The 24,546-nt window shown below is 36.5% G+C and overlaps 1 protein-coding gene across 4 annotated transcripts; it reads right to left on the bottom strand.

Moving 5' to 3' along the window:
- Nucleotides 1-4,618: 4,618 nt before the first annotated feature.
- On the bottom strand, nt 4,619-24,401 carry syk (spleen tyrosine kinase). Of its 4 annotated transcripts, none has more exons than XM_063477749.1 (16): nt 24,220-24,401; nt 23,636-23,708; nt 19,934-20,063; nt 16,628-17,100; nt 15,666-15,826; nt 11,121-11,259; nt 10,899-10,980; nt 10,708-10,763; nt 10,317-10,370; nt 9,493-9,520; nt 7,993-8,152; nt 7,221-7,430; nt 6,632-6,821; nt 5,766-5,906; nt 5,176-5,288; nt 4,619-5,069 (listed from the first exon to the last, which is right to left on the bottom strand). In XM_063477749.1, exons 4-16 carry the CDS (start codon nt 17,027-17,029, stop codon nt 4,997-4,999), a joined length of 1,809 nt encoding a protein of 602 aa, XP_063333819.1. In that variant the 5' UTR covers nt 17,030-17,100; nt 19,934-20,063; nt 23,636-23,708; nt 24,220-24,401; the 3' UTR covers nt 4,619-4,996. The 4 variants fall into 4 exon arrangements, with proteins under 4 accessions (XP_063333819.1, XP_063333815.1, XP_063333816.1 ...); XM_063477745.1 differs by having other exon boundaries at nt 9,454-9,520; nt 24,220-24,400; XM_063477746.1 differs by lacking the exon at nt 23,636-23,708 and having other exon boundaries at nt 9,454-9,520; nt 24,220-24,400.
- Between the last annotated feature and the right edge of the window lie 145 nt (nt 24,402-24,546).

Here is a 24,546-nt window from a genome sequence, read left to right as displayed (position 1 = left end):
CTAGAGCCTATACAGAGAGCACTGACAATGTTAAAATGTCCAGAGGTCTTTAAAAAAAACACCCTTTTGTCAGACTATATTGAAAAAATCTCATTGTAGATTTGATCAAACCTTTTGATATAAGCGCAATATTGACTTTTATTTTGACCTGATGGTGGGAGTGTTGCATCACTATTGCATTAGTCCCATCTAAACCCAGAATTCGCCTTTCACTAACAGTGCATATGCACAAATGTGTGTGCAAACTTTACATGTTGCTTTACATGTTTCATGCATAAATGCATGATTTATCAGTATTTTCTTATATTCATTTGTTTGTGCTCTACGAGCAACTCTGGAACTGCATTAGGCCATGTGTGCAAACAAATAATCATCAGCCAAGAGCTTTTTGGAAACAAAATCTCGCAAAGACAAACCATTGCAAATAGACTGCATTAAATTCCCTTCCAGAGTCTCTGTCTGTGTGTTCTGCTGGGTTCCCTTTGTAGTCACAAGTGTTATAGTGGCACGGTTAGCTCCCAGCTGGCACATCCCTTAATTCTGGGAACAGTTTGGCCAACAAGTTAATAATAATTTAATGGGGTATTATTTAGGGATGCGCTCATAACTGCTAAGGACATGTGATGTTTGTGCTGCACTCAGCTGTGACATGGGGTCGTCTGACACTGACTCAGGGGAGGAGGAAACGGTGAGCCCTTCTCAGGAGACCCCTGCTGGTTCACTCCTTGGAAAATATTTTTACTGGACCAATCTCAGGACCATACTCTACACTCAGCCTTTCACTAAGTAATAATGATGGCCAAATAGTGCACCCAAATGTAGCACTGATATTTCCTAATCTCTTAATGACTATATTATATATATTATATTATATAGACTATATTAAGTGAGTCATGACACTCACACAGAGGAAGAGCATACCCAGTTGTTGGTGTCAAAAAGCTGCTGGGAAATTATTTTCCAGTTGGCTCACTAAAACTCAAAAGCAGGGAGCAGGGCATATGGAGTATGACAAAACTCTGGGTGTATGTACCTCATTAGTCCATTTCACCAGAGTGCAAAGGGATATTGCTTTGTATTCTAGTGCATGCAACATGATATCCTGAGGCAGTGCCAGATTAATATTACTGCTTGTTGTGCTATGTTTAAGTTTAATTCCATTTTAAATACTTTATTTCTATTTAATGTTGAGCATCATATTCTATATATCACATTTGTGGTGACTGTCCTGTAAGGACTAAATATCTGTGAAAAAGAATTAGTTGTTCATGAACTCAGAAACACAGGTCTACATCTTGATTTTTCAAAAAGTATATTAATATATAATTTTTAAAAATCAGCTGAATTAAATGGCATGAGAAATGTGTGATGTGGTCAGTATTCACAGGTTAATATTCACAGGGGATTCAAAATATAAATGAAAATTGCCAAAACAGCTGGTTAAGCTTATTACATTCAGTCATTCTCATTAATCTGTTAATCTGAAAGTGCTGATGAGCCTGGACCTACAACAAGTTTTTCATGCTCCATCAATGTGGAGCATGAATGTGTGTTATGATGCCAGATTTCTGAAACTTGTTGAGTTGCTACTGCTACTGTGTTTCCACACTGCTAGTAACTGATGACAGAACAGTGAAAGGAAACAAGCAGCAGCTTGCCTGGTACTCTGTTCTCCCATCAGTCTACCATAAAACACCAGAGGGTTATCCACAATGTGGATGCTCAAACCACCAAAAACAAGCTGCTGATCTCTCAGCTTGCCTAGCTCCAGTTATTGTTAACAGGAGACCGACAGCGAGCCCTCAGAGGCAGAGATAAGATAAGATGACCTTTATTAGTCCCACACGTGGGAAATTTGTTTTGTCACAGCAGGAAGTGGACAGTGCAAAAGTTATGAAGGACAATTAGAATAAAATAAAATAAGAATAAATACAGTACACAACTGTACAGAATAGAATAAAAATAGAATACTATATACAGTAGAATAAAATAGAATAAAATATACAATAGGATAAAAATAGAATACAAATGCTATATACAACAGAGTGAAAAATACAACGGTGCCAGAAAGATTATTGCACATTTGTGTTATTGCACATTTGTGGATGTGTGTGTATGATCAGTTAAAGTCTTTGTTGTGGAGTCTGACAGCAGTGGGGAGGAAAGACCTGCGAAATCTCTCCGTTCCACACCGTGGGTGCCGCAGTCTCCCACTGAAGGAGCTGCTCAGTGCTGTCACAGTCTCATGCATGGGGTGGGAGATGTTGTCCAGCAGGGATGACAGCTTAGCCACCATTCTCCTGTCACTCACAACCTCCACTGGGTCCAGAGGGCATCCTAGAACAGAGCTGGCCCTTCGGATCAGCCTGTTCAGTCTCTTCCTGTCCCCAGCAGAGATGCTGCCACCCCAGCAGACCACACCATAAAAGATGGCTGAGGCCACCACAGAGTCATAGAAGGTCTTCAGGAGTGGGCCCTCCACTCCAAACGACCTGAGTCTCCGCAGCAGGTACAGCCTGCTCTGCCCTTTCCTGTAGAGGGCGTCTGAGTTATGAGTCCAGTCCAGTTTGTTGTTCAGATGAACACCAAGGTACCTGTAGCTGTCCACAGTCTCAATGTCCATACCTTGGATGTTCAGTGGTTGCAGTGGAGGATGTTTGTGCCTGCGGAAGTCTACCACCAGCTCCTTGGTTTTACTGGCATTGATCTGGAGGTAGTTCAGCTGGCACCAGTCCACAAAGTCCTGAGTCAGTCCTCTGTACTCCTTGTCGTCCCCATCAGTGATGAGGCCGACTATAGCAGAGTCATCAGAGAACTTCTGCAGGAAGCACTGGGTGGAGTTGTGGGAGAAGTCTGCAGTGTAGATGGTGAAGAGGAACGGAGCCAGAACCGTTCCCTGTGGGGCCCCCGTACTGCAGACGACCCTGTCCGACACACAGCCCTGAGTCCTCACATACTGTGGTCGGTCGGTGAGGTAGTCCAAAAAAATGATGACAGAGCTATGAGATGAAACGTAAAATAAATGCAGCTTTCAGCGACAATAGCCAACTCTGGAAACAAGATGGCAGTATTGTGCATCCTCTTTAATGTAGTCTCCAGGTTCAAGTGATTTGTCAAGTCACTAACTGGCTGTGGTAGATAGCTGCAACTCCCTGAGCCTGGTTGCCTGTGTAAAATCAAACACCTAGGCATGCAGACTGCTTCCACAAACTCCTGTGTAAGAATAAGTCACTCTCAGGAGCTCAGTGGATTACAACATGGTACACAATAAAGTGTGGTTGCTTACTCATCTACCTTGTCTGACCATCTGAAAACAGTCATCTTTGTTGTTTACAGGAAGATTACTTACCTTGAACCTTGCCAGATGTGATTTTGTAAAGCTATGGTCATATACTTAAGGCACTGCATAATTCAACAAGTAAATGATAAACTGCATACTGCATCTATAACAACAGCATGACTTCATAGTAGAAGAGCCTGGGTACCCAGCTTGCCCACCTGCAGTCCAGACCTTTCACCAGTTGGAAAACATCTGGTGTATCATGAAACAAAAATGGAAGAACTGGGATTGTTGAGCAGCTAGAATCCTATATCAGAACAATATTCCTCTGCCAAAATTCCAGCAACTGGTCTCCTCAGTTCACTGATATTTATAGATCAAGAGGAGGTGGAGCTAAAGATAAACATGTCCTTGACCTAGCTTTTCTCAGTTTAAACATTTGATATAGATAGAGAGCAGATAGTCTGTCTTTCACATTACAGTATGTATCTGTAGGTAATATAAACAGACATTCGTAGCTTTTCAATCCTCTGTTAACCATCTCCCTATGTTGGCTTTTATTGGTGTCATTTGTGTGCGTAATGCTCTAATTCTCTGATTAAAAAGGCCTTTTCACTCAGTAACTTCCAGATTTGAATCTGATGCCATGTCTTTTTCTTTTTGAACTGTTACAGATTTACATATAACTTTACTACCAAAAAATGTACTTGTAACCAAGAAAAAATCATTATCACATCATAAGATGGCATTGTAGTTGCTTCATCATCTTTCTTCACTTCCAATCTCTGTGGTACAGAGACAGTTGTTGATACCTTTGTTATCACCTTGTTTTAAGGGTTGTGTGATGTGTTGCTGCCATGTTTCATTTCCACCAGTTTTTTAAAGTAATTTGTTCTGGTTTGCCACAATCATCCGTACCAGGTATAGAGGCTTAAGTTTTTGGCACCTAAATAGATAGGTTTACTTTTGAAAAAGATTTGTAATGCATTTTTATGAAGCTCTAGCTCTAGTCATTTGTTTGCCACTGTTTTTCTGTTCAGGAAGTGGCTCAACAATCCATTTGAATTGTTCTACTTTATTGCTCTTAGCTGAGGTTTTTGTAAACAGCTAATGTTTCCTGACATCTCAATAACCAAAAGCTCAAAATAGCAGCAAATCCTTTCTCAGATTTTGAGTTACTCTAATGTTTTAAATGTCAACCAACCACTTGGTCACTGACTTTGACAATGTATATATATATAATAATTTGAAGGCACATGAATGTAATTTATTCATCTTAGAATTGTTTATGCAAGTACAGAAACTCAGAGTGCTGAAGATGCTTAAACAAGGTCGGATTGTATGTTTATATGTTTCATTACAATGACAACGTGATCGAACTACATTAAAACAGATAATGCCCTGATATTAGGAAGCTTATAGGAAAACAGTAAGTTATGTAGTTTTTAAGGAATAACATCAGTGGTTGCTCGTGAAATAAGATAGACTTGTAACAGTTTATTATCATTTTCATATGGCTTACATTCAAGAACAAATAAATGTAATAGGAATTATATTTGCATAATCAGAGTTTATATTAAAAGAGAATATATTCCAGTTAAAGTCTATATTTTACAGCATTTATTATCCATAACAATCTCTTAACCAATACGTGTAAAAGCTCATTTTCATCATCAGCCACTAGTTTGCATAGTCTCATAACATTCAAGTGAGCAATCACTGTGCAATGTCGTAGTAATACTCTCGTAGTCTTGGCTCAACAATATTAAATCCAGGCCTCTCATTTGCCCTGGAAGACATGAAAATAACATGCAATAATCACAAAAGATGTCCATAAAACATAAACCGGTTTGCTGTTTGTTCAGCTAATGCCTTGTGATGAACATGTTACTTACTTATATGTCCAGCAGATCTTCATGAGCTCATACATCTCCAGTGGACACTTCTCTGGGGAGTCCATACGCTTACCACTTTCGATCATCTGCAGGACATCATTTCCTTTCATTCCCTGTAAGGAGTTAAAAATTCAGAACAAATAAGATGCCATCGAATAAACTGAAATGTAAAGGCATAGAGATTATCAAAGTCATAATTTTTCATGAAAGTAGTGGCATTTTTTGTTGCAACCATTATTTTTTAATAGCAATAAGAAGGTTAGTACATAATTCTAAAGTCACACACTAAGATCATTATGATACATGCAATTCATAGGTCAAGATTTCATAGGTAGACAATGAGTACACATTACAAAATTATTCTATAAATTACAACTAAACAAATCTGAAACATTTGTTTTGTAGTCATTTAGTTTACATAAAACAGCAACTATAAAGAATAAAAATTAACAAAATAAAGGCTGCAACAGCTTTACATTTTTGCCTGTAGCTGCTAACAGTCTAAACTAATATTCAAACAAAAACACAATGTGTGAGTGAGTGAGGTGACATGTGTCACCATAACTCCTTATATTCAATAATAATAATACCTTGTATGGTTTTTGGCCATAGGAGTAAGCCTCCCACATGAGCACCCCAAAGCTCCACACATCACTTTTGGATGAGAATTTGAAGTAGTTTATACATTCAGGCGCGTACCATTTCACTGGCCACTTCCCATGACCTTTTGCCTAAAGGGAGAGACACACAAACATAACTAGTTGTAATTTCATGCCACACTGGTCATTTTGCAGCTTCAAATAACACAATGATTAGGACTGGTTCCTGGCAGTAGTGTTCACAATATGATAACAGATACAAGTAAGGCAGATTGATTGGTGTTAGTGTTACAGTTATTTTAATGCTTTACAGCAGGGATGGGCAAATCCAGGCCTCGAGTGCCGGTGTCCTGCAGGTTTTAGATCTCACCCTGGGTCAGCACACCTGAATCAAATGATTAGTTCATTACCAGGCCTCTGGAGAACTTCAAGACATGTTGAGGAGGCCATTTAGCAATTTGAATCAGCTGTGTTGGATCAAGGACACATCTAAAACCTGCAGGACAGCCCTTGAGGTCAGGAGTTGCCTACCCCTGCTTTACAGTAACACTTTCATTGAGATTGACTTACTTTTAAACAAAAATCTAAGAGTGTTGATGCATGCTCAATCACGAAGAAGGAAATCCCAAAAAGTTTGTGGGATTCTGTTCATGAGGACAGTATTTTCAGTGGGAGAAATATTTTGTCAGTCATCAAAGTGACTTCTTTAGACAAAATGTTTCTCTCACTGAAAACGCTACGTCCTCATGAACAGAATCAACTTTTTGGGAAAAATCTAAGACATTCATAGAGATGGACCATCAAGGCTTTTTGAGAGTATAAAGACAGATGACGTGTCATCCTATGCCATATGTTACCTTGTAGTAGTTTTGATCCTCAGCAACAGCTTTAGAGAGGCCAAAGTCACTGATCTTGGCATAGTGCTGTGTGACCAGCAGTACATTCCTTGCAGCAAGGTCCCTGTGGACAAAGTTATGCTCCTCCAGGTACTTCATCCCCATAGACACCTGATGGACCAGCTCTGTGATATTCTTTATGCTCGTTTGCCTGGAGATGAGGAGTTGTTGTTACTTTAACTCTAAAAGCCACCGTAAACCTCACACAATATGAGAACTGTATTTTGAAATCTTTGATTTTTTTATATTCTGCTATTTTGAAACTAAAACTTATAAATAACTTCACATTTAGAAAAAAAATCAGAGTGATTTGTCACTTTAATCTCCTAAACTGGAAAGCTTGTGGAAAGATCAAAATTGGATTTTTGATTAGTCAGTTGGATGGGTCCATCCCATTGTAGAATAACTCAAGTAACTTACCACAAAACAGTACCTTTATAAATAAAAATTCAGCCTCTTTCATAATGTACTTGCATTAATGTGAAGGAAAAAAAACAATGTTCAAACAAACCAAATTGAAGAAAGAGCAAGGCCAAGTCGCAGTACATACTTATTTTTCTGCAGGAACTTGTGGAGGGGTCCCAGTTCAGCCAGCTCCATAACTAGCATGAGGTTCTCTGCTTCACAGATACCAATCATCCGGACAATATACGGATTGTCCAGCTGCTGCATTACATTGGCTTCCCGCAGCATTTCGTCACGTACTGACTGGTTGTTATCATCATTCTTCAAGATTTTGACTGCAACTGTCTTCTCTGTCCTAATATGCAACATGGATTAGTTCAAGTATTAATATGTTACTACAACAGAAATGCATTTTTCAGACATTTTGACTCATCCACAGTCAACATTCATCATCAGCAAAACAACATAGTGGTACGGATATCAATAGACACAACTGTCAATAGAGTAAACCAGTAAGACAAAAGCAGTATAGACTTGCATTCTGTATAAAGGGGGTGGGTGGGGGGCTGCTATAATGAAGCCATCTTTTAATGAATGCAGGGACCAAGACTGTGATATTTGTGTCCTGTGGACTTTGCTTGGTTTTGATTTGTATGATATGAGCTGTGTGTTTTTGGAATTTGAATAACTGATTGAATATTTCTTTGGGAAAACAATGAAACAAGATGTGCTGAACTCATATTTTATTTTTTGGGTTATATCAGTGAATCACTGATAATAGAGTTTGCCTGCTGCAGTCAGCAAATCATAAATATCATTTATGATAAGGAGAATATTTTAAATTTGTAAGTCTGATCATTTAACAAAGCATTGTGGTGCAATGTTTGTATGTAGTAATATGATTTAATGTAGCATACTTTCTCATCTTGTAGATGCCTTTCATGACGGTACCAAAATTCCCAGAGCCCAGTTCTCCATCCTCCAAGAAAAGATGTGAGCGATCCACTGTAGAACTCCGCAGTTCATCTGGATCCGCATAAGGACTCTCATATACCCCTGTGTCCATTGGCATGGCCTCTGATGAAGAATTCAACATGTCAAAATTAGGAAGCAGTGAAATATTAAATGAAAACGTGTAAATTTAGATTTTACAAGTTGAGAATGTTCTCTAGTCAAATAATAACTAGATATTCTGGTAGATTTTCCCCATTCAGATTTATCATTGTTGTTAAGTCTATCTGTCTAGTATGTCCCCTATAGGAAAGCACAAAACTGATTTTACTTTCCTTTTGAAAAACTGTAACATTGTCCTGGAAAAAGTATTAAGGGAGGACTGTACCTCTAGCATCACTCATTTGAAAGTGAAAAGAAATGTATTTTTTAAATTAGATTACCATAATCCAAAAAATCTGTCATTCTGACAAGTTAAAGTTCATCCTAATTTTCCTCGAAGACTGGTCATCTCGAGTTACATGTTCAGGGTAAAGGAATAGTCTTGGTCTTTGTTAAACAAACAAAAGTTTACAATATCCCTCGTCCTGTCTCATGGATATGGAGTCTTAGTGAGAGACTTTCCTTTTTTGGTCTGGATCAGGTGACCTGGATGCTCTCTTGGTTAGGTCTAGTCTGCTGACAGCACTGAGTACTTTCCTTTCACTCTCCATAGATTTATATGCCAATATTGCATGTGATTATCTTTTGTCTGCTTGTGTTTTTGTCCTGTTTGTTGTATGCTGTTGTTACACAGTGCTGTATTAACACAGTGCAGAGCAGCTACCTGAATGGTACTCACACAGAGGTCAATTATCTTTTTCGTATCTTTACATCTTCATGATGTACGACTCTGAATACTGTAGCTCCCCAGAAAAAGAAAATCTCAAATATACCAGGGAGTCTGAAATACTTGATCCTGTGGTATAACTCTCAAACACACACCTTTAAAGCAGATAACTAATAAACTAGAGATATTAAAATCATTATGTAGTCTGGAAAAATTGTTTGCTGCATTATTTAAAAAAAAAAGCCCTCATAAAACTGGAACATCTTGATGCATGCTCAATCATCCAGGTAAGTAAATCTCTAAAAGTTGATTCTGTTCATCTGGACGTAGCGTTTTGTGGGAGAAACGTTTCGTCACTCATCCAAGTGACTTCTTCAGTCTCAGAAGAGACTGTGGACCCCTGATTATACATGCTTCCCTTAGGCAGTATCATCAGAAGGCATAGCATACATTTTCTCTGCTATGCAGATGACACCCAACATGATATAGAATCTATGCTAAATAATATGTACAGTCTAGGGCACATGCACAAGCAAGTTCGCAATTGAACAACAGTACAACAATATAGGGTTTGACAAATGCAGTCTAAATAACTTGCCTTTACCGGGTATCCTAGTTTCATAAGGATTGGAGTTACCTTGAGGGCTGGTACGAGGTGGTCGGGGCTGTTATCATCAGAGGAGACAGTGTTAAAGAACATTCATTATGAGAATGCATGAAGTATAGCTAAATAGCACTTACTGCTAAAAGTAATCTGCAACAAGTGAACACATGATTTCATAGAAGGGGTTTAGGTTTGGTAGTTGATTTACTCTCCACATATGACATGTCCCACACACCTGCTTTAAAAGTTTTATAAATATCCCAAATTGACTGTAAGTCAGGGGGTATTTTGACTCTCAAACATCTCAAGAATAAAATCTCAGAAATATTTAGAAAGAAGGCAGAATTCAAAAAGGGAAGAAAAAAAATCTTAAGCCTGACTGTGACAAAGCCAGGCAAAAAAACAAGAATAAAAAAGCAAAAGAAAAGAAAAGAAAAGACAAGACAAGAAAAGATGGCAGAGGGATTTTAAAGGATGGAACATTACATGTGGACAAGACAAGTAGACAATATTATCACAAGCACATATAGAAAGCTACCAAATGGCTGTTTGTGGTTAGTAATGCAATTGCACTTGGTAACCTCTGGATGGTGTTAGAACATAATTACAAATACACCAACTAAGCTGTCACACCAATTCAATAAGCTTGTGTGCACTGACATCCATTATCTACTTGGATGTGAGATCTATCAGAGGGAGTAGAAAGGACATAATTCAAAGGACCAAGAGTGCAAGAAAGAGTTAGTAAATAGCAATCCACATTCCATTAGTAAAGAAGTGCAGAGGGAGAAGGAAGGTGGAGGTTACACACTGCTTTGAGCAACTATGACTGAGGAAACAGGATCTGTGTAATGCACCTTTGTTATGCCAGGTATGTTGATCTTCTCTATTATGTTTTTTGCCGCACTTCCCTGAAAATCAAAATGTCAGAGAGGTTATCATTAATGGTAATATTAAAATCATGCGGGAAATTATTACAATAGGAAAAAGATTTATGGAAAAAATAGCTCCAAACAAGGATGTGTGAAGTTGCCTGACAGATTCATTCCTACACAAATTACAAGAAACATTTCCATGTTTGTTTTACCATACAGGGCTTCCTGAAGAAGCCAAATCATTCTAATAATAAAAAAAAAACAACCCTTGTCGTAATGGTTAATGGTAACCCATACAGACTGACTGCTGAGGCAGATTTAACCTGCGTTTCTGTTTCAGTTGAATGTATTAATGCACATAGACAGAACTTACAATGACAGAACCAAATCTAGGATGGCCCAGTGGAGGAAGAGGCCGTCCTATCAGCCCTGTGAACATGGAATAAGACAAATGTTAATCAGCTGTGTATACAGTGTTATAATTTAGATTATTAGATATTAGTTAACATGCAGTGAAAGTCTAGCTGTAAACACATTTCGATTATTTGTGTTTGTGTTTCTTACCAATATCTCCATCAGGCCTTGGACAGGGTTCTGTTAGCACTCGCAAAAGACCATCTGGTTTGTATGAGTAGTGCTCCACCAGCTGTGTTTAAGCAGAGGTGTAGGCAGAGTAAACACATAAGTTTTACCACCTCACCTTGTAATACATTATACAATTTCTAACAGATTAAGATTGTTGAAATGGTCTAAGTAGCCCATAAATATAAAGCACACTGAGATAACCTGCCACAAGGTGTCAAATTTCTTGCCCTCTGGAATGGAGAGCTTGCCAGCCGAGTCCTTGTCAATACGATAATGCATGACTTGTCCTTCATGCAGTAAACACAGAGCATAGGATCCATTCGCATCTCTCTGCCGAATCCTTCACACAGAAGAAGAAAAAAAAAGGAAGACTCGTTTGAAACAGTTTTTGTTTCTGTAGTTCATTATATACATATATACCATTAAATAACTACAAAAATGTTCACATCTCACTGCAAACTGTGAATCAGTGATTAGTATTCTTTGGTGGTTTTTCAATTCATCTGATAGCTATTATGGAACGCAAAAGCAATGAATATATTTTTTACAGTTTCAAGATATATTAACATTATTCATGCACAATACTTCAAGGTCACAAGAAAAAAATGTCTATAAATGTAAAAAAAAAAAAAAAATCATGTCATTTTCTTTTGAATAGGCTCAGTTCAGAGAAATCTATCTTCAAAATCCTACTTATTATAGAGTCTTTACCTTATAATAGAAAGCACCTTGAGGCAACTGTTGTGATTTGAGGCTATACCAATAATACTAAACTGAATTGACCTAAAATCCTAGTGCTTTAGTGATAAGCACTCCAGTGTTATCACTGGATAACAATTTAGTTTAACTCATGAATTTGTATATTTTTCTGTTTGTTTTCATTTATTTATTTTGCAAATTTACAACTTGAATTCAGAAAAATATGAATATTTTCCACTGCTGCGTCTGTATTGCTTTTTATTTATCTACGATGGCTCACTAAGCACAATGAAACCAAATATTAGCCTGAATTTTCAATTGAGAAATCATGTTGCCCCGCCTATTACCACTTACTGTGTCAGATGTGATAAGTTGTGGCTAAGTGCAACTTTTTTCATAGATTAGCATTTGAAAAAAAAGACTCATCACATGGAGACATTACAGTAAATAAGAAGTAAGGAGAACTAAACAGGAAGTAAAACTAATAGCCTGTGTGCTATTATCAATAACTGTCCTCCAGAATGCTATGTGTGCAGTATGTGATTCACTCTTAACAAAAAGCATAACATGATGATGTGTTTCAGTGGAAAGTAAGTTTCCTGCTAGATGTTACATGAGAAAAGGGACAGAACAGTTACATTTTGCCCTGCTGTTAGTCTCCCTCTTGTTTGGCTACTTCAGGAAGTCCTTTGCAAACTGCCAGAGCGGAAACCACAGTGTGTGTGTGTCTGTGTGTCTGTGTGTGTGTGTGCATGTGCATGTGTATGTTCCTCTCTCTTTCATCAAGCGAGACCACAGCCTCTCAACTGAAGCTTGAGGTTCTATAAATGCTTTACAAACTTTATTCAGTGGTTTCAAAGCAAAAAAGACATTTTACGCATTTGACAAATTAAATGTAATAAGATGGAATGGAAGCAATACAGTGCTAACATAGCTGTGTTTGTTTAGACCGTTGCATTTGTAGGATTTCATTTATTTCACTACTCACACTGTTACTTTATATTTGTAACCTAGAATTCTGAAGTCTCGCTGCGCAGAGGGAACACAACACTGTTCTGCAAGGAGTCTGCTGTTGCCATGGTCTGAATCTCAATAATCTTTGTTGGTCTTGAGTGTGTGTGTGTGTTAGTAACAATCAGCTTAAAACCACTCTTTTCATTTGCAGAACCAGAAAATCAGATTTAAAAAATACTTTAACAACAAACAAATTGACAAAATATGTATCTTTTAGTCTTCATCTGTTCTCCACCTTTTTGAGAATAAAGGCTACATAAGAGAACTAGTCAGTAGGAAATACTTAAGAGTTGTGCCCAAGAGGAAAGGAAATTTCTAAATATCTTCTTTGCCCAACCTATTTCTCAGACAAATAACTGAACTGAGTTTCATGTCATTTTGACAGTTTAATCATTTACTATCTCTGAAAGGCAGAAGCTCCTGGAGGGAAAAAAGCTACTCTCAACTTTAATAATTTCTTTGTTTTTCTTTTTCTCACTTCACTGATCTTGAGTTCACAGCTCTTAAGATAACACTCAGAAAATGCAAAAAAAAAAAAAAAAAGGAATGGCAAAGGATGACACTGCGCAATCTTAGGAGTTTCAGTCCTATACTTTGTGCCCTGCTTGATCTTGTGTTTCTTCAGTATTTCGATGTTGTAAGTTGTCTGAGACTGATTCTTTTGCTCATTAATTTTGTAAAGCCACAGAAAATATTACTATTTTACTTTTACTGCTCACCATAGTCTTTCATTTGTCTCCTCTGAAATAAACATATAGTTAAGTTAGGTAAAGGCAAACCAAAAGCAACATTAAAAAAAACCCTCATAAGGTTATTAAAATGTCAAGTTCTGAGAGGTTTTGGGTTACAGGATATTGTTGGCTTTCTTGAAATAAATCCAGATCACTGTCTTTAAAACTGTTAAATAAAGAACTGACTCACTCTACTTCCAGCTGATGTAGCAGCGTTGTGTGTATAATGAATTTAATTTACTGTTTTGGCCAGACCTCAGCAATATGAATTAAGACAATGAATGTGAATAAGACTTCTACTGTAATTGAAACAGCTGAACTTTTGAGTCTGATTTCACTGTTTTACAGGGTTAAAAAAACAAAAAAACAAAAAAAACCCAAAAACAAAAGCATCCTGTACTGAATGAATTAATACATTAATATTAAATAATAAATTAATTTACTGTGCATGAGCCACTTTTAGGTTTTGTCACATTTCTCCCAATATGGTAATGTTTACTCTAGTTTATTCTATTTAGCAGTTAGGAATGCTATGAACGTTATGAACGTAGTGAACGTTAAACTAAAATATTTTAAAAATGCAAATGTAGTTGAATGCTTTTTTTTTTTTACCAGCTGACTTCTTACAAAGTGAAGCTAAGAGGAACTAAAAGATTAAAACCACATTAAACCAGTATTATTTGTTTGTAAAACAACACCTCATTACATTTTTCAAGGTCTTGCCACATTGTTTCTGTGGATTATGTCTCTCTTTATGTAATCAAAGCTCTAAGCCTTAAGGCTGAGATCAGGGCTTGGTAGGGAGCACTCTGACATAACTTTGGCTAGATGTTTGGTCTTCCTGCTGTAGAATGAGATATCTCTAGGATGTGTGATGTAGACTACTTTAAACATCTAAAGTTTTTCACATAGGTTTAGTCATTAACTGCCTTTGTCCTTGACTTACTCCAAACAGTACCACCATACTTGTGGAACAATGTTATTGTCACATCTCATTTAAATAACTATAATTCTCTTCTCTATGGTCTACCTCATAAATCTTTCCATAAGCTGCAGTTAGCTTGAAATTCAGCTGCTTGTATTATATGCAGAATTAAATCCACTGAACATATAACACATGTTCTTAAATAGCTCCATTGGCTTCGAGTTCACTTACGTGTCAATTTAAAGATCCTGCTTCTTACATTTAAAGCCCTTCATTACCTTGCTCCTCCATATTTATCTGATCTTTTCTTTACATCTGATATGCACTTACCCTCTCATACACTCCGCTCTTCTTCAGGTTTCCTTCTGTCTGTTCCACCTGCTCACCTGATTACCATAGGACTCAGAGCCTGCCCCAAGACTCTGGAATGCACCAGATCACTGGACTACAAACTCTCTCTCTACTTTTAAATCACGTCTTAAAACCCATCTATTCAGATTTGCAAACCCTTCATTATGACTTGGTCTTTGTCTGTTTTTATCTTGATTAGCTTTTATAGTTGTTTCTTATTTGTTTACCTTATGTTATTGTTTTTTTGTACGATTGTAAGGTGATGCTGAGGGTCTTTAAAGGCTCCTATAAATAAACATTTTATTATCATTTTAGGTTAGTTTGATTTTCAAAGGTTTAAGCTTAGTTTTATTGGAATTTCTGTTTTATTTTGCTTTGTTTTTTTGTTTGTTTGCTTTTCTAGTGCCATGAGGGCCATTTTATCAGGGGCAAGAATGTAGAAGTTCAGTACGAGAATCATTGTATGAAAAATGCAAACAAAGCAATTTTAAATCAATTAATCCAGAGTCAGACAGACATTTTAATCTTTTGTTTTCCATCATGGGAGCTGTAGTTAAAGTCTCTTCAGCCGTGTCAATTCAGTGCACACTATCTGCAGGTTTCCCAGCTACACTTAGTTCTTGGCAAGTGATTCATTTCATTGAGTTGAAAAATTATTAATATAAATATGGAATTATAAAGTCCATAAAGAGGTTTTCTTCCAAGCCATAGCTGTAAATGCTCTTCAGTGACATTTTTCTACCCTGTCAGATTGAACTCCATATCAATCCATGTAGTAACAGCAAGAAACCAATTCTTTCTAAAGCCGTTTTAACTGGTTTTCTAAAATTTAAATTGACCAGGACTAACAAAACATGAACAATCCCCTGTGTGAGACAATTACTTTTCAGACCAGAACCAAAAGACGCAGAGTAAAATTTTACCATGAGAGGAATGATAGTATTCTTCTGGCTTTTTATAGGATTTTATACTACTGCCTGTAAACACAGCAAAATTTAATAAAAAGAGAATTAATATAATACTTACAGAAACTTTCCATTTGCACGCGGGCCACTTTGAAGCCTGGGCTCAGAGTCTTCTCGTGTTATTGGTCCATGAAACCAGGGCATTCTTTCATGAGCAGTGGTAGCGATGAGCTTCTCCAGCTGAGGTCGCTGGCTGATGATGGCCTGCTCCAAAGCTGCCCCCTGCAAACAGGCGACACATTTAGCTGTACTTGTAATATAAAGCTAGATTAATGCTGCCTATGTCCACCCAGGGCACACTCACAAAACTCACTTTAACTACAGATTTATCCAGGTATAATGGCTGACTTACATATTGCGCCTGTCTAAGAAGTGGTTTTGTGCATGTGCAATTGAGCACAAGAAGTGATGCACAAGCAGCAGAGTCTGAGGAATAGTTGAGATAACCATTTATGTAATTTTCTGTATTTTCAGTATGGAAGAGACAGATTGGATACCACTAGTGTTGTGGTGGAGATACTAGAACATCAACACAACCTGAGCTATCAGTTGCTATTTGGGCCTCCTGAAGTGAGCAATGCTTAAATGGAAATCTAGTTGATTCCCTTCAACTTTACTGGAAGTCCATGATGGTCTTATCTGGTCTGGTCTACTAATGAGGGCAATTTTTAAAGGTAGCCTTTCGATCATGAAAGGGAACACAGTAGCATTATTTAAAAGAAGTCAAAGTAACATTATTACCAAAATTGGAGACAGACCAAAGTGACTTTCCTCTGACCTTCTTTACTTCCTGCAGTTATATGCTTTTCCTAGGCCTAGGGTTTATTAACGAAATTTAATGTGTGTAAAATGTAAAATATACTTTTAACATCTCAACAATTATGTTGGTGACTTTTATCATAAATGTAAATAAAGTCCAAACTGCAAAAAACCATCATTTAGTTTGCTATGGTATTCCATAGAGTTCTGACTCCTCATTTCAAATATGGTTTTCTTATATTATATAATAGAGCCGAAACTAACCTGCAGGTTCCAGGTCTGCTTTACATACTCCCGTATGAGTTTTTCCTTCAGGTCCTCAAACGGCCCAACTTTCGGCTGCATGTTCTTGGGCCTGTTACAAGGCTTCTTCAGCAGACACACAAGACCGTCTGACTCTTGGGAATGGTAGTCGATCACATCAACGGGACTTCTGTAGCTCTTACCACCAGCAATAGCATACGTGTCATTGGGTTGTCTTTCAATTGTGTAGTGGTAACAACGGCCTGCATTTGACACGGACAGTGCAAAGCCTCCAAGATAGTTTCGGCTTTGCCGTAGGAGGTACAGGCCATTGCTTAGGCCTATCTGCCGCAGGTAGTCCTCTGCCTCTTCCCTGGTAATATTGCCATAAAAGAATGGCAATGAATTTACATTGTCAGCCATACTGGCTTTTGGTGAGTGGCTCCCTTTAAGGAAGTCCCTTCACAAACTTCTTCCACTAGGATGAAATTCACCTAAAAACAAAAATTGGAAACAAATAGGAAATGAGACAGATTTCAAGTAGAATTGCATGACATGATAAATCATTTAGCACTGAATCCCACAATCGAATCACAAACAATAAACAATCCCAGCATATGGTGACTGAAAAGTCAACATGTGTGATGATTTTCTTAGTTTGCAAATGTGTATTCCATTTTGTCTTTTGAGTCTTTCATAATGCAAAAATGGTGATTAGTTTCTGCCTGTTTAAACATAGCAGTATTTTTGTTTCAGGGGAATTTTTGGTTTTGTGTTATTTTTAACTCCATCTAAATTTGCACAGCACAGCTGCTCTTTTGCATGAAAACCAAAATCTGAAAAAACAATAACCTAACCATTTGAAGCACAATATTTAAATGGCTCAAGCTCACTTTAAGTTCCCAGAAGACATGACGTGATAGTGTTTATAAAATTGGGATACTTTTTTGTTTCGTGTAGAAATTTACTGTGAGGTGACAGCCCGCACAGCTGCAGAGCTGCCTACCTGCTTTGCAATGTAAACTAAAGCACATGAAGCAAGTTATCATTGAGTTTCAGCAGCATTGCTTTTTGAACACACAAAGGTCAGAAATAAGTCTGAGCTGTCAAAGGTTTTGACCATGTTTTAGCCATAAAGACACCACATAGATACAGGTTCCTGACTTCTTCACCTATTATTGTCTTCACTGTGTTTTTAGGTTCTTATGTGGAACCAACCTGACCAAGTCATCAAAATATAAGGATTCATTTGCCTTTACTAACATTTAAAAGATACCAAAGTATATCTTGGACACCAACAAGCTATAGATCAACTTTGGGAAGAAAATAACTTTGACAAACCACTTCCTTCTTTGAGAGAAATATGAATCTATTTTAATGCTGAATGCAGACTGCAACTGAAAGTATGAAATATCTTTGCTGGTTAGACAGAACCATTTCAAATTCAACAACCATTAATGTACACATCATGAAAACTAAAACTCAGCTGAAAAATTGCAAGGATGGTGACCTTAAAAACCTGACACACACAAACGATTCTTCCATCATTGGTAGGCCTTTTTTTCAGATCACTGTGCACATGATCAGTTTCAGTAAGATAATTCCAGCTTTTCTTAAAGTAAAGTGACCACAGTGATTATAAAATGAAACCTTAGAGTTTGTCCTTGATTCTGTTTGTAAATCAAATAGATAAAGCACCATAATCCATTTGCTATACATTCATTTTTATTCCTTGATTATTCCTTGGTCCTAATAAACATTTCAGAATTCAAAACAAATTACAATTCCTTGCAATCAGTTCCCAAATTTAAAGCTCCGGGCAACACAAATGTAGTCACAGAAACAATCAATTAATCTACAGTTAAATATATAGAAAAACATGGGCACTGTTTTGTGTAATGCTAAAATTTTGCTCTTCTATTTGTTTTGTGACAGCTTTTTGCTCTTTTTATTTTATCAGTATTATATCATTTAAAAAGTAATTTCATCATTGCTTCACCCATTACCCATGAAGGGACTGATGTCCTCATTTTACTATAATGCACATGCAGTGGGGACCTCTTTTGCAACTGATAGTGTTTTTCTGCATTTGCACAACAGTCTAACATTGAAAATAAAAATTTAAAAGGGAATAAGCTCCACATTTGTGACCTAAAATAAGCAGCTTCTGGTATTTCCTGACAATATCATCACACTACAGACCTCTTGAACTCTGCTCTCCTTGAGAATCTACCTTCCTTTGAGACTGTTTGATGTTATTTTTGATTGAGTTGTACTTTGTATTTTTGTTTTGAATGAAATGCTAGTCACTAGCAGTTAATCCTTTTTAATCATTTTACTTGCTAAGCAGGAATGTACAAATAGCTTTCAATGTGCAGAAAAAAAATAAATCTAGCATCCATAACTTCACACGTACAAAATAGATATATGGTAGAACAGCTACTAAATGGTGTAGGGTTTTCCTTTTCTTTAACGAAACACAAGGACTACAAATAAATTTCCCTCAAAAATAGAGTACTTTTGTATAAAACCTGTCATAAATATGTCACACTAAAATGCTGTCACTGTCCCTGAAGACAGTTGACATAGTTAACTGTAACACTTTTGTTTACAGATAAATTTGATGATTTTTTTTTTTTTTTTAAAATCCAAATTTCAGTACTGGGCATCCTTTAATGTGTCACACCCAAACTCTGTGGTGTCATTCAATGGCTTATGCAGTTGGAAAGAACCCAAAGACACGTGCCAGAAAAAAAATGCTATGCTAGACACAATTATTTTTATTTCTTGATCAGTTTTTAGCTGAGACAGTTGTTTCAATGAAATCATGCTGAGTGTTTGAAATGTCTGGTGGTTTTTTTCTAGGCTCAGAAGTGGAATTAAGCACTTTGGTCAAATGTATTTTATTATTTTCCACAGCTGAAAAAAGATGCTAAAAGTGCCTCCTGATAATCTGACACTGTAGATAACACGAGATCCAGAACATTCTTTTCTCGTTTCTTTAAAAACACTATTAGAATGGTAAAATAAGAAAATAATGGCCTAATCACTTAAATGATTTTAAATGTATTATTCATTGAACATAATTATTACTTCCCAAAACAAGCACAGCAGCAAGGGAAACAAATGAAAATGATCTCACACTGTAGGGCAGATTTTTTTTTCTGATCAAAAACAAGTCAGCAGTTAGTGAGAAATGGTAAGCCTCGATAAGACAGTAAAAAAAAGAGGAAGTATAATTATTGTCGTTAACAAGACAGTTAAACGTAGCTTACTGGTAAATTTTAAATAGTCGTTTTTGAAAGAAGACACAAAGACTACACTTACTGTAGATATTGTTGTGAACTAGTTCCACTGTTCAACTTCAGAGCCCAGTTGAGTTTTTCAGCCCTTCAGTATATCAACTTCCAACAGTCTGAGCAATACATGAACAGGTCATCTTAAATTCAGTCAGCTCCTGACAAACAAAAAAAAAAAAAGTGCTGTCAATATCTCATAAAACCAGGGAGCTTACACTCACGGGTATCCTGGTTGTGTTTTCCAGCCGAAGCAGGTTAACCTTTACTTTAAGTACTGACACACAGTAAAGTGGTGGAGCTCTAAAGCTTCCTCATTTCAACGACTTCCTTGACAATTTAACTCTTATACTTCCCTTTTTTAATCTGCACACTGACCAACAAGACAACAGGAAATTATGTGGCAACACCAAAAACACAAATAAAAAGTGTAATTCAAATTCATCGTTAACTCGGGTGGAACTCTAATTTTGTGGGGAAATTACTGTTTGATATTTTCTTTCTGGCCCGTAAAAAATTTGAGATTATCTGAGAGAATATAATTGTTAATTATAGTTCTTTTTCATTTATTTCTTGTATTTAAAAAAAATGTTAACATTTGGCTTTTTTGGTATGTGCTATGATGTATTTCACATTTTTTATCATATCTTAAAAATTCTAATCGTATAATGTATTTTGCTTATTGCTTATTTAATGCTTATTTAACTGTCTTGATGGGCCTTCAACATGTTTATGTCAGTCATGTTGTTGCATGTTATCTTAAATCTCACCATCTTTAGTTTTAAAAATTATTCTGGATAATATTATATAAATATTTCTTCATAAGTGAGCTAAGCTGTTACCTGCATGTTTTTACTGTTACCTGTGTTCCCAATTGAGAGTTTTATGTATTTTTTTTTAAAAAGGTAATAAACGTGATACTTTGAGTTTTCTGACATCAACACTTTGAAACTCTCGATATGTGAGTGTGTCAGTATAAAATAGCACAGGGTGGTGGAAAGCAGACAGGGACAGTCAGTCACTCGTGTTTACCACTCAGGAAGCGCCAGCTAGCTTTGGTGTGTGTAAAACTCGTCACATACTAAAACAAAGACACACATGCATGCATATGTACATCCTCGAACGTCCTTGAAGCTGCAAGCTCTGGCTGATGTGGTCATGGCCAAAATGTTTCCAATCAGTTGCAAGTAAGCTGAAAATTGCACAAAAATGTAAAATGCATGAACTACAACTGTAAGGAGGTGGTGTGTTTCTGTAACTTTGTCAAGACCGTTTAAAACATTTCCTTTCAGAAGTATAGTGTGATCACACCAAGTTTCTCACCTACTACTTATACTTATATTTCTCTTCATCTCTAAAATGGGCTGGTATAACTATCCTGTTTGACCTGTGGATATTAATTGGAACAGAATGAACTATCCATCTATAGTTTAAAACATTATTAAACAAGGATGTAAATTTATGAGGTTATGAGGTTATAAAACTCTTTGCTATGTAGAGTTATATCACAGACTCTTAATGGGTTATGGTTTACTCACATAATGAAAACTTTACAGTACATTACAGTAAAAACCTTTGCAAACATGACTAAATTCTGAATACATTTAATGCTCTACTAGACTGTAACTGGGTGGTTACCAAAATAATTTGAAAACACAGTTATGCATGAAAATCAAAACACAGAGCTAACTACTGTTTTAGTACTTAGTACCTTTATTTATCATAATAATCTTTATCTCTGCTTCTTTTTTTTCTTTCATTCTTTACAATTTGATAGCACATATCAGAATGTATCTAAGTGAGTACAAAGGAAATTCAAGAGTGTTTTTGAAGTTATTGAAAAAATACCAGCCATGATTAAAATGAACAGACATTATTTTTTTCATCAAGAAAAGGTTCATTTTTGTTTTGTGTTGCTTTTACAATATAGTTATAGCCAAATAAAGAAGGATTTTATTTAAAAATAAAACTGTGATGTTACAAGTATAGAAAAAAACTCTGAATCACTTGATCCTACTGCAGTAATCTCTGTGACTGGGTCTGAGTAAAAGTAAAAGAGAGAAGAGCATGAAAGAGATTGTGTAACACTGACATTTCAAGCTAAAGTTGTTTTATGCAGATTTAACTTTAACTTCGGGGCTAAGGAGGCTAAGGTTTCTTTGGAGTTGATGCTCAGGGGAATGGAAAAAATCTCAACCTATGATGTCAATTGTACATTTAGTGGTCTTTGTACTGTAACCTTATTGCAACTATGTCAAACTTATGTGTCTTGCCACTGTGGAGGAAGTGAACTGACTTCACTTTCTCAGCTGTTTTTACCTAACTTTGAATTGTTGCCTTCTGGGTGTAAATTAAACATTAAATATTAAGAGTAACGTTTAAGTTCTTGCATGTATCCAAAACGGTCAGGTAATACAAACGTGACTTCACCGGTACCTTCTGAAATGCAGTGACATACACATACATAGCTTTAGTATGCATTCTGACCACCTTTAATTTTAGTAACAGTTGGGAGGATTTTTTTTAAAGGTTTTATTTTGAAAGTTTGATTATCAAAATTCTATTAACATAAACATCACTACAGGAAGATTTCATTTACCTATATACCATATGGCTCCACCTTGTGGAGAGCCATACCATCACAACATTGCACAAACCTCATATATACTAGAATAATGATGGATACTCATTAGATTAAAAACCATCATACACCTTAGCACTACACTGAAAAAGTAAGAGTGCACACTCGGTTAGCTTAACATGCTTAACAAAAACTCAGTATTATGGTTATATGATCTATAAATACCACAAACAAAGCTCAGCTTAAACCTTTAAATGTTTAATATCTGTCTAAAATACTAATGTTTTAACCAGTACATCTGAACAGTGACATACTCATATTCTTCAGATTGGTCAGATAAAAATAAAAAGAAATTTAAAATGAACTGGCAGCAGGTCTCTACTTTAAATATAAATAGTGTCTATCACTCGCTTCTTCTGATGGTTTCCTAGTGTACTATCAAGTATCTTGTGTACTTTTCTGTATATCATTTTAAACTGTACTTTCATGGACGAGTGCTAGTGTGGGTGTGCTTAACTTTGTATATGGCATAAATGCTTATTGAGTACTTCAGCCTATGTTCACACTGCAGTAGAGCTGCCTTATTTCATGTTGCAATTATGTTCTCCTTTTTGTTTCCATCAAGTTCGTGTTTTCTATAATTAAACATTCTCAAATGGTGTGTTGCACCATGTCTTAAAGACATTTCTTTCCTTTTCTGTTCAGGCATCAGTATGCTGCATATTTAAATGATCATTATTCACCATATTATTTTTTCTTATAGTCATTTTACTTTCCGAAACAGATCAAAGAACAGTGTTTCTTCAGAGCAGTTTGATCATTTATTCCCAACCTTTTTTTACTGTCTCACAACTTGATTTTAAATGTTTAAAAAAAATTATAGGTGTTAACTGATTTACCTAATCTAACTCCACCTCATCCAAAACTGATCCACACCTTCCATTCCATAGAATAAAAATAAACTGCAAAGACCAGAACATGCAATCGTAAAGGTGAAAGAAAGAATCTTAATTTATTACATCTGTAAGACAAAAAAAACTTGTAACTAAGGCAAAAACAGGAGAAACATGACCAAGTAAAATGGAGAAAAATGACAATTAATGTAAATTGTACCCACAATATGATCAATATCAACATCAATATGATTCTTACCATGCAAGTGTTCTTACTATGACTCTTGTTAGTATTCTCCACAAAATTCCCCTTAATTTTGTTACTTCTGTATCTGTAACACACACACACACACACACACACACACACACACAACAGAACAGAAAAAAACCCAAGTGGGCCATTAAGACACAACTGTGCCATACTGTGGTATAAACGGATTACAGAAAGAGAATACAGAGAAGCAGCAAATCATGCGCAGTGGAGGAGCCCACAGTTCACTTCTGTGTTACTGCTGAACACAAGCTCCATTTTTGCATTTGTAACGTGTGTTCTGCTAAAGCTAAACTGTGATCCGTGCCTTTTAATCATAAAAATATCCTTACATGTGCGACAGAACATAACGAATAATATGCTTGCCCCTGCAACAGAAGGGTTCACGCCAGTGATCTTTTGGGACACGCCTCTGTGTCACATTTTATCCGCATCATTTGCACGGTTTAATCCCTGTCCTGGGACATTATCATCAGGTCAACTCATGTTTTTTCTGTCATATAAATTCTATCTAAATGAAGCTGTTACAAATATGCGGCCAAATGAATCGATATTTGCGGTCATATACTCACCCTCTGGAGCACAGTCCGTTTATCTTATCCATCAGTCACCCCATTGCTTTTATTCTGTTTGGTCGCCTATAATTTTAACATTACTATGCTGGATAAATTTGATGGCGATCTGTGGACACAAATGTGGTATCCTCGGAGCTCATCAGTAGCATCCTTACTGCTTTGAAATATTTACAGATGCAGAATATGAGCTTCCGGAGCTTCGCCATCCCTGGATCACCTCCTATTGGTCCATACCCACAAACACATGCAGTGATTCTGCCGACCTAATGCCCCCTTATTCCCTGAAGCAGATCATCTTGTTGTCAGAGTTAACAGGCATATCCG

This window comes from Pelmatolapia mariae, linkage group LG7 (genome assembly GCF_036321145.2).
Source record: "Pelmatolapia mariae isolate MD_Pm_ZW linkage group LG7, Pm_UMD_F_2, whole genome shotgun sequence".
NCBI lineage: Eukaryota > Metazoa > Chordata > Actinopteri > Cichliformes > Cichlidae > Pelmatolapia > Pelmatolapia mariae.
This window is presented reverse-complemented; position numbering and strand designations above follow the sequence as displayed.

Excerpts from the sequence above, each read along its gene's own strand:
- syk (XM_063477745.1), bottom strand. The coding sequence starts at position 17,029 with ATGGCTGACAATGTAAATTCATTGCCATTCTTTTATGGCAATATTACC. Across the intron at positions 10,764-10,898 it reads AAGGCCTGATGGAGATATTG|GGCTGATAGGACGGCCTCTT; the intron begins GTAAGAAACACA and ends CCATGTTCACAG. Across the intron at positions 5,289-5,765 it reads ATGGCCAAAAACCATACAAG|GGAATGAAAGGAAATGATGT; the intron begins GTATTATTATTA and ends AACTCCTTACAG.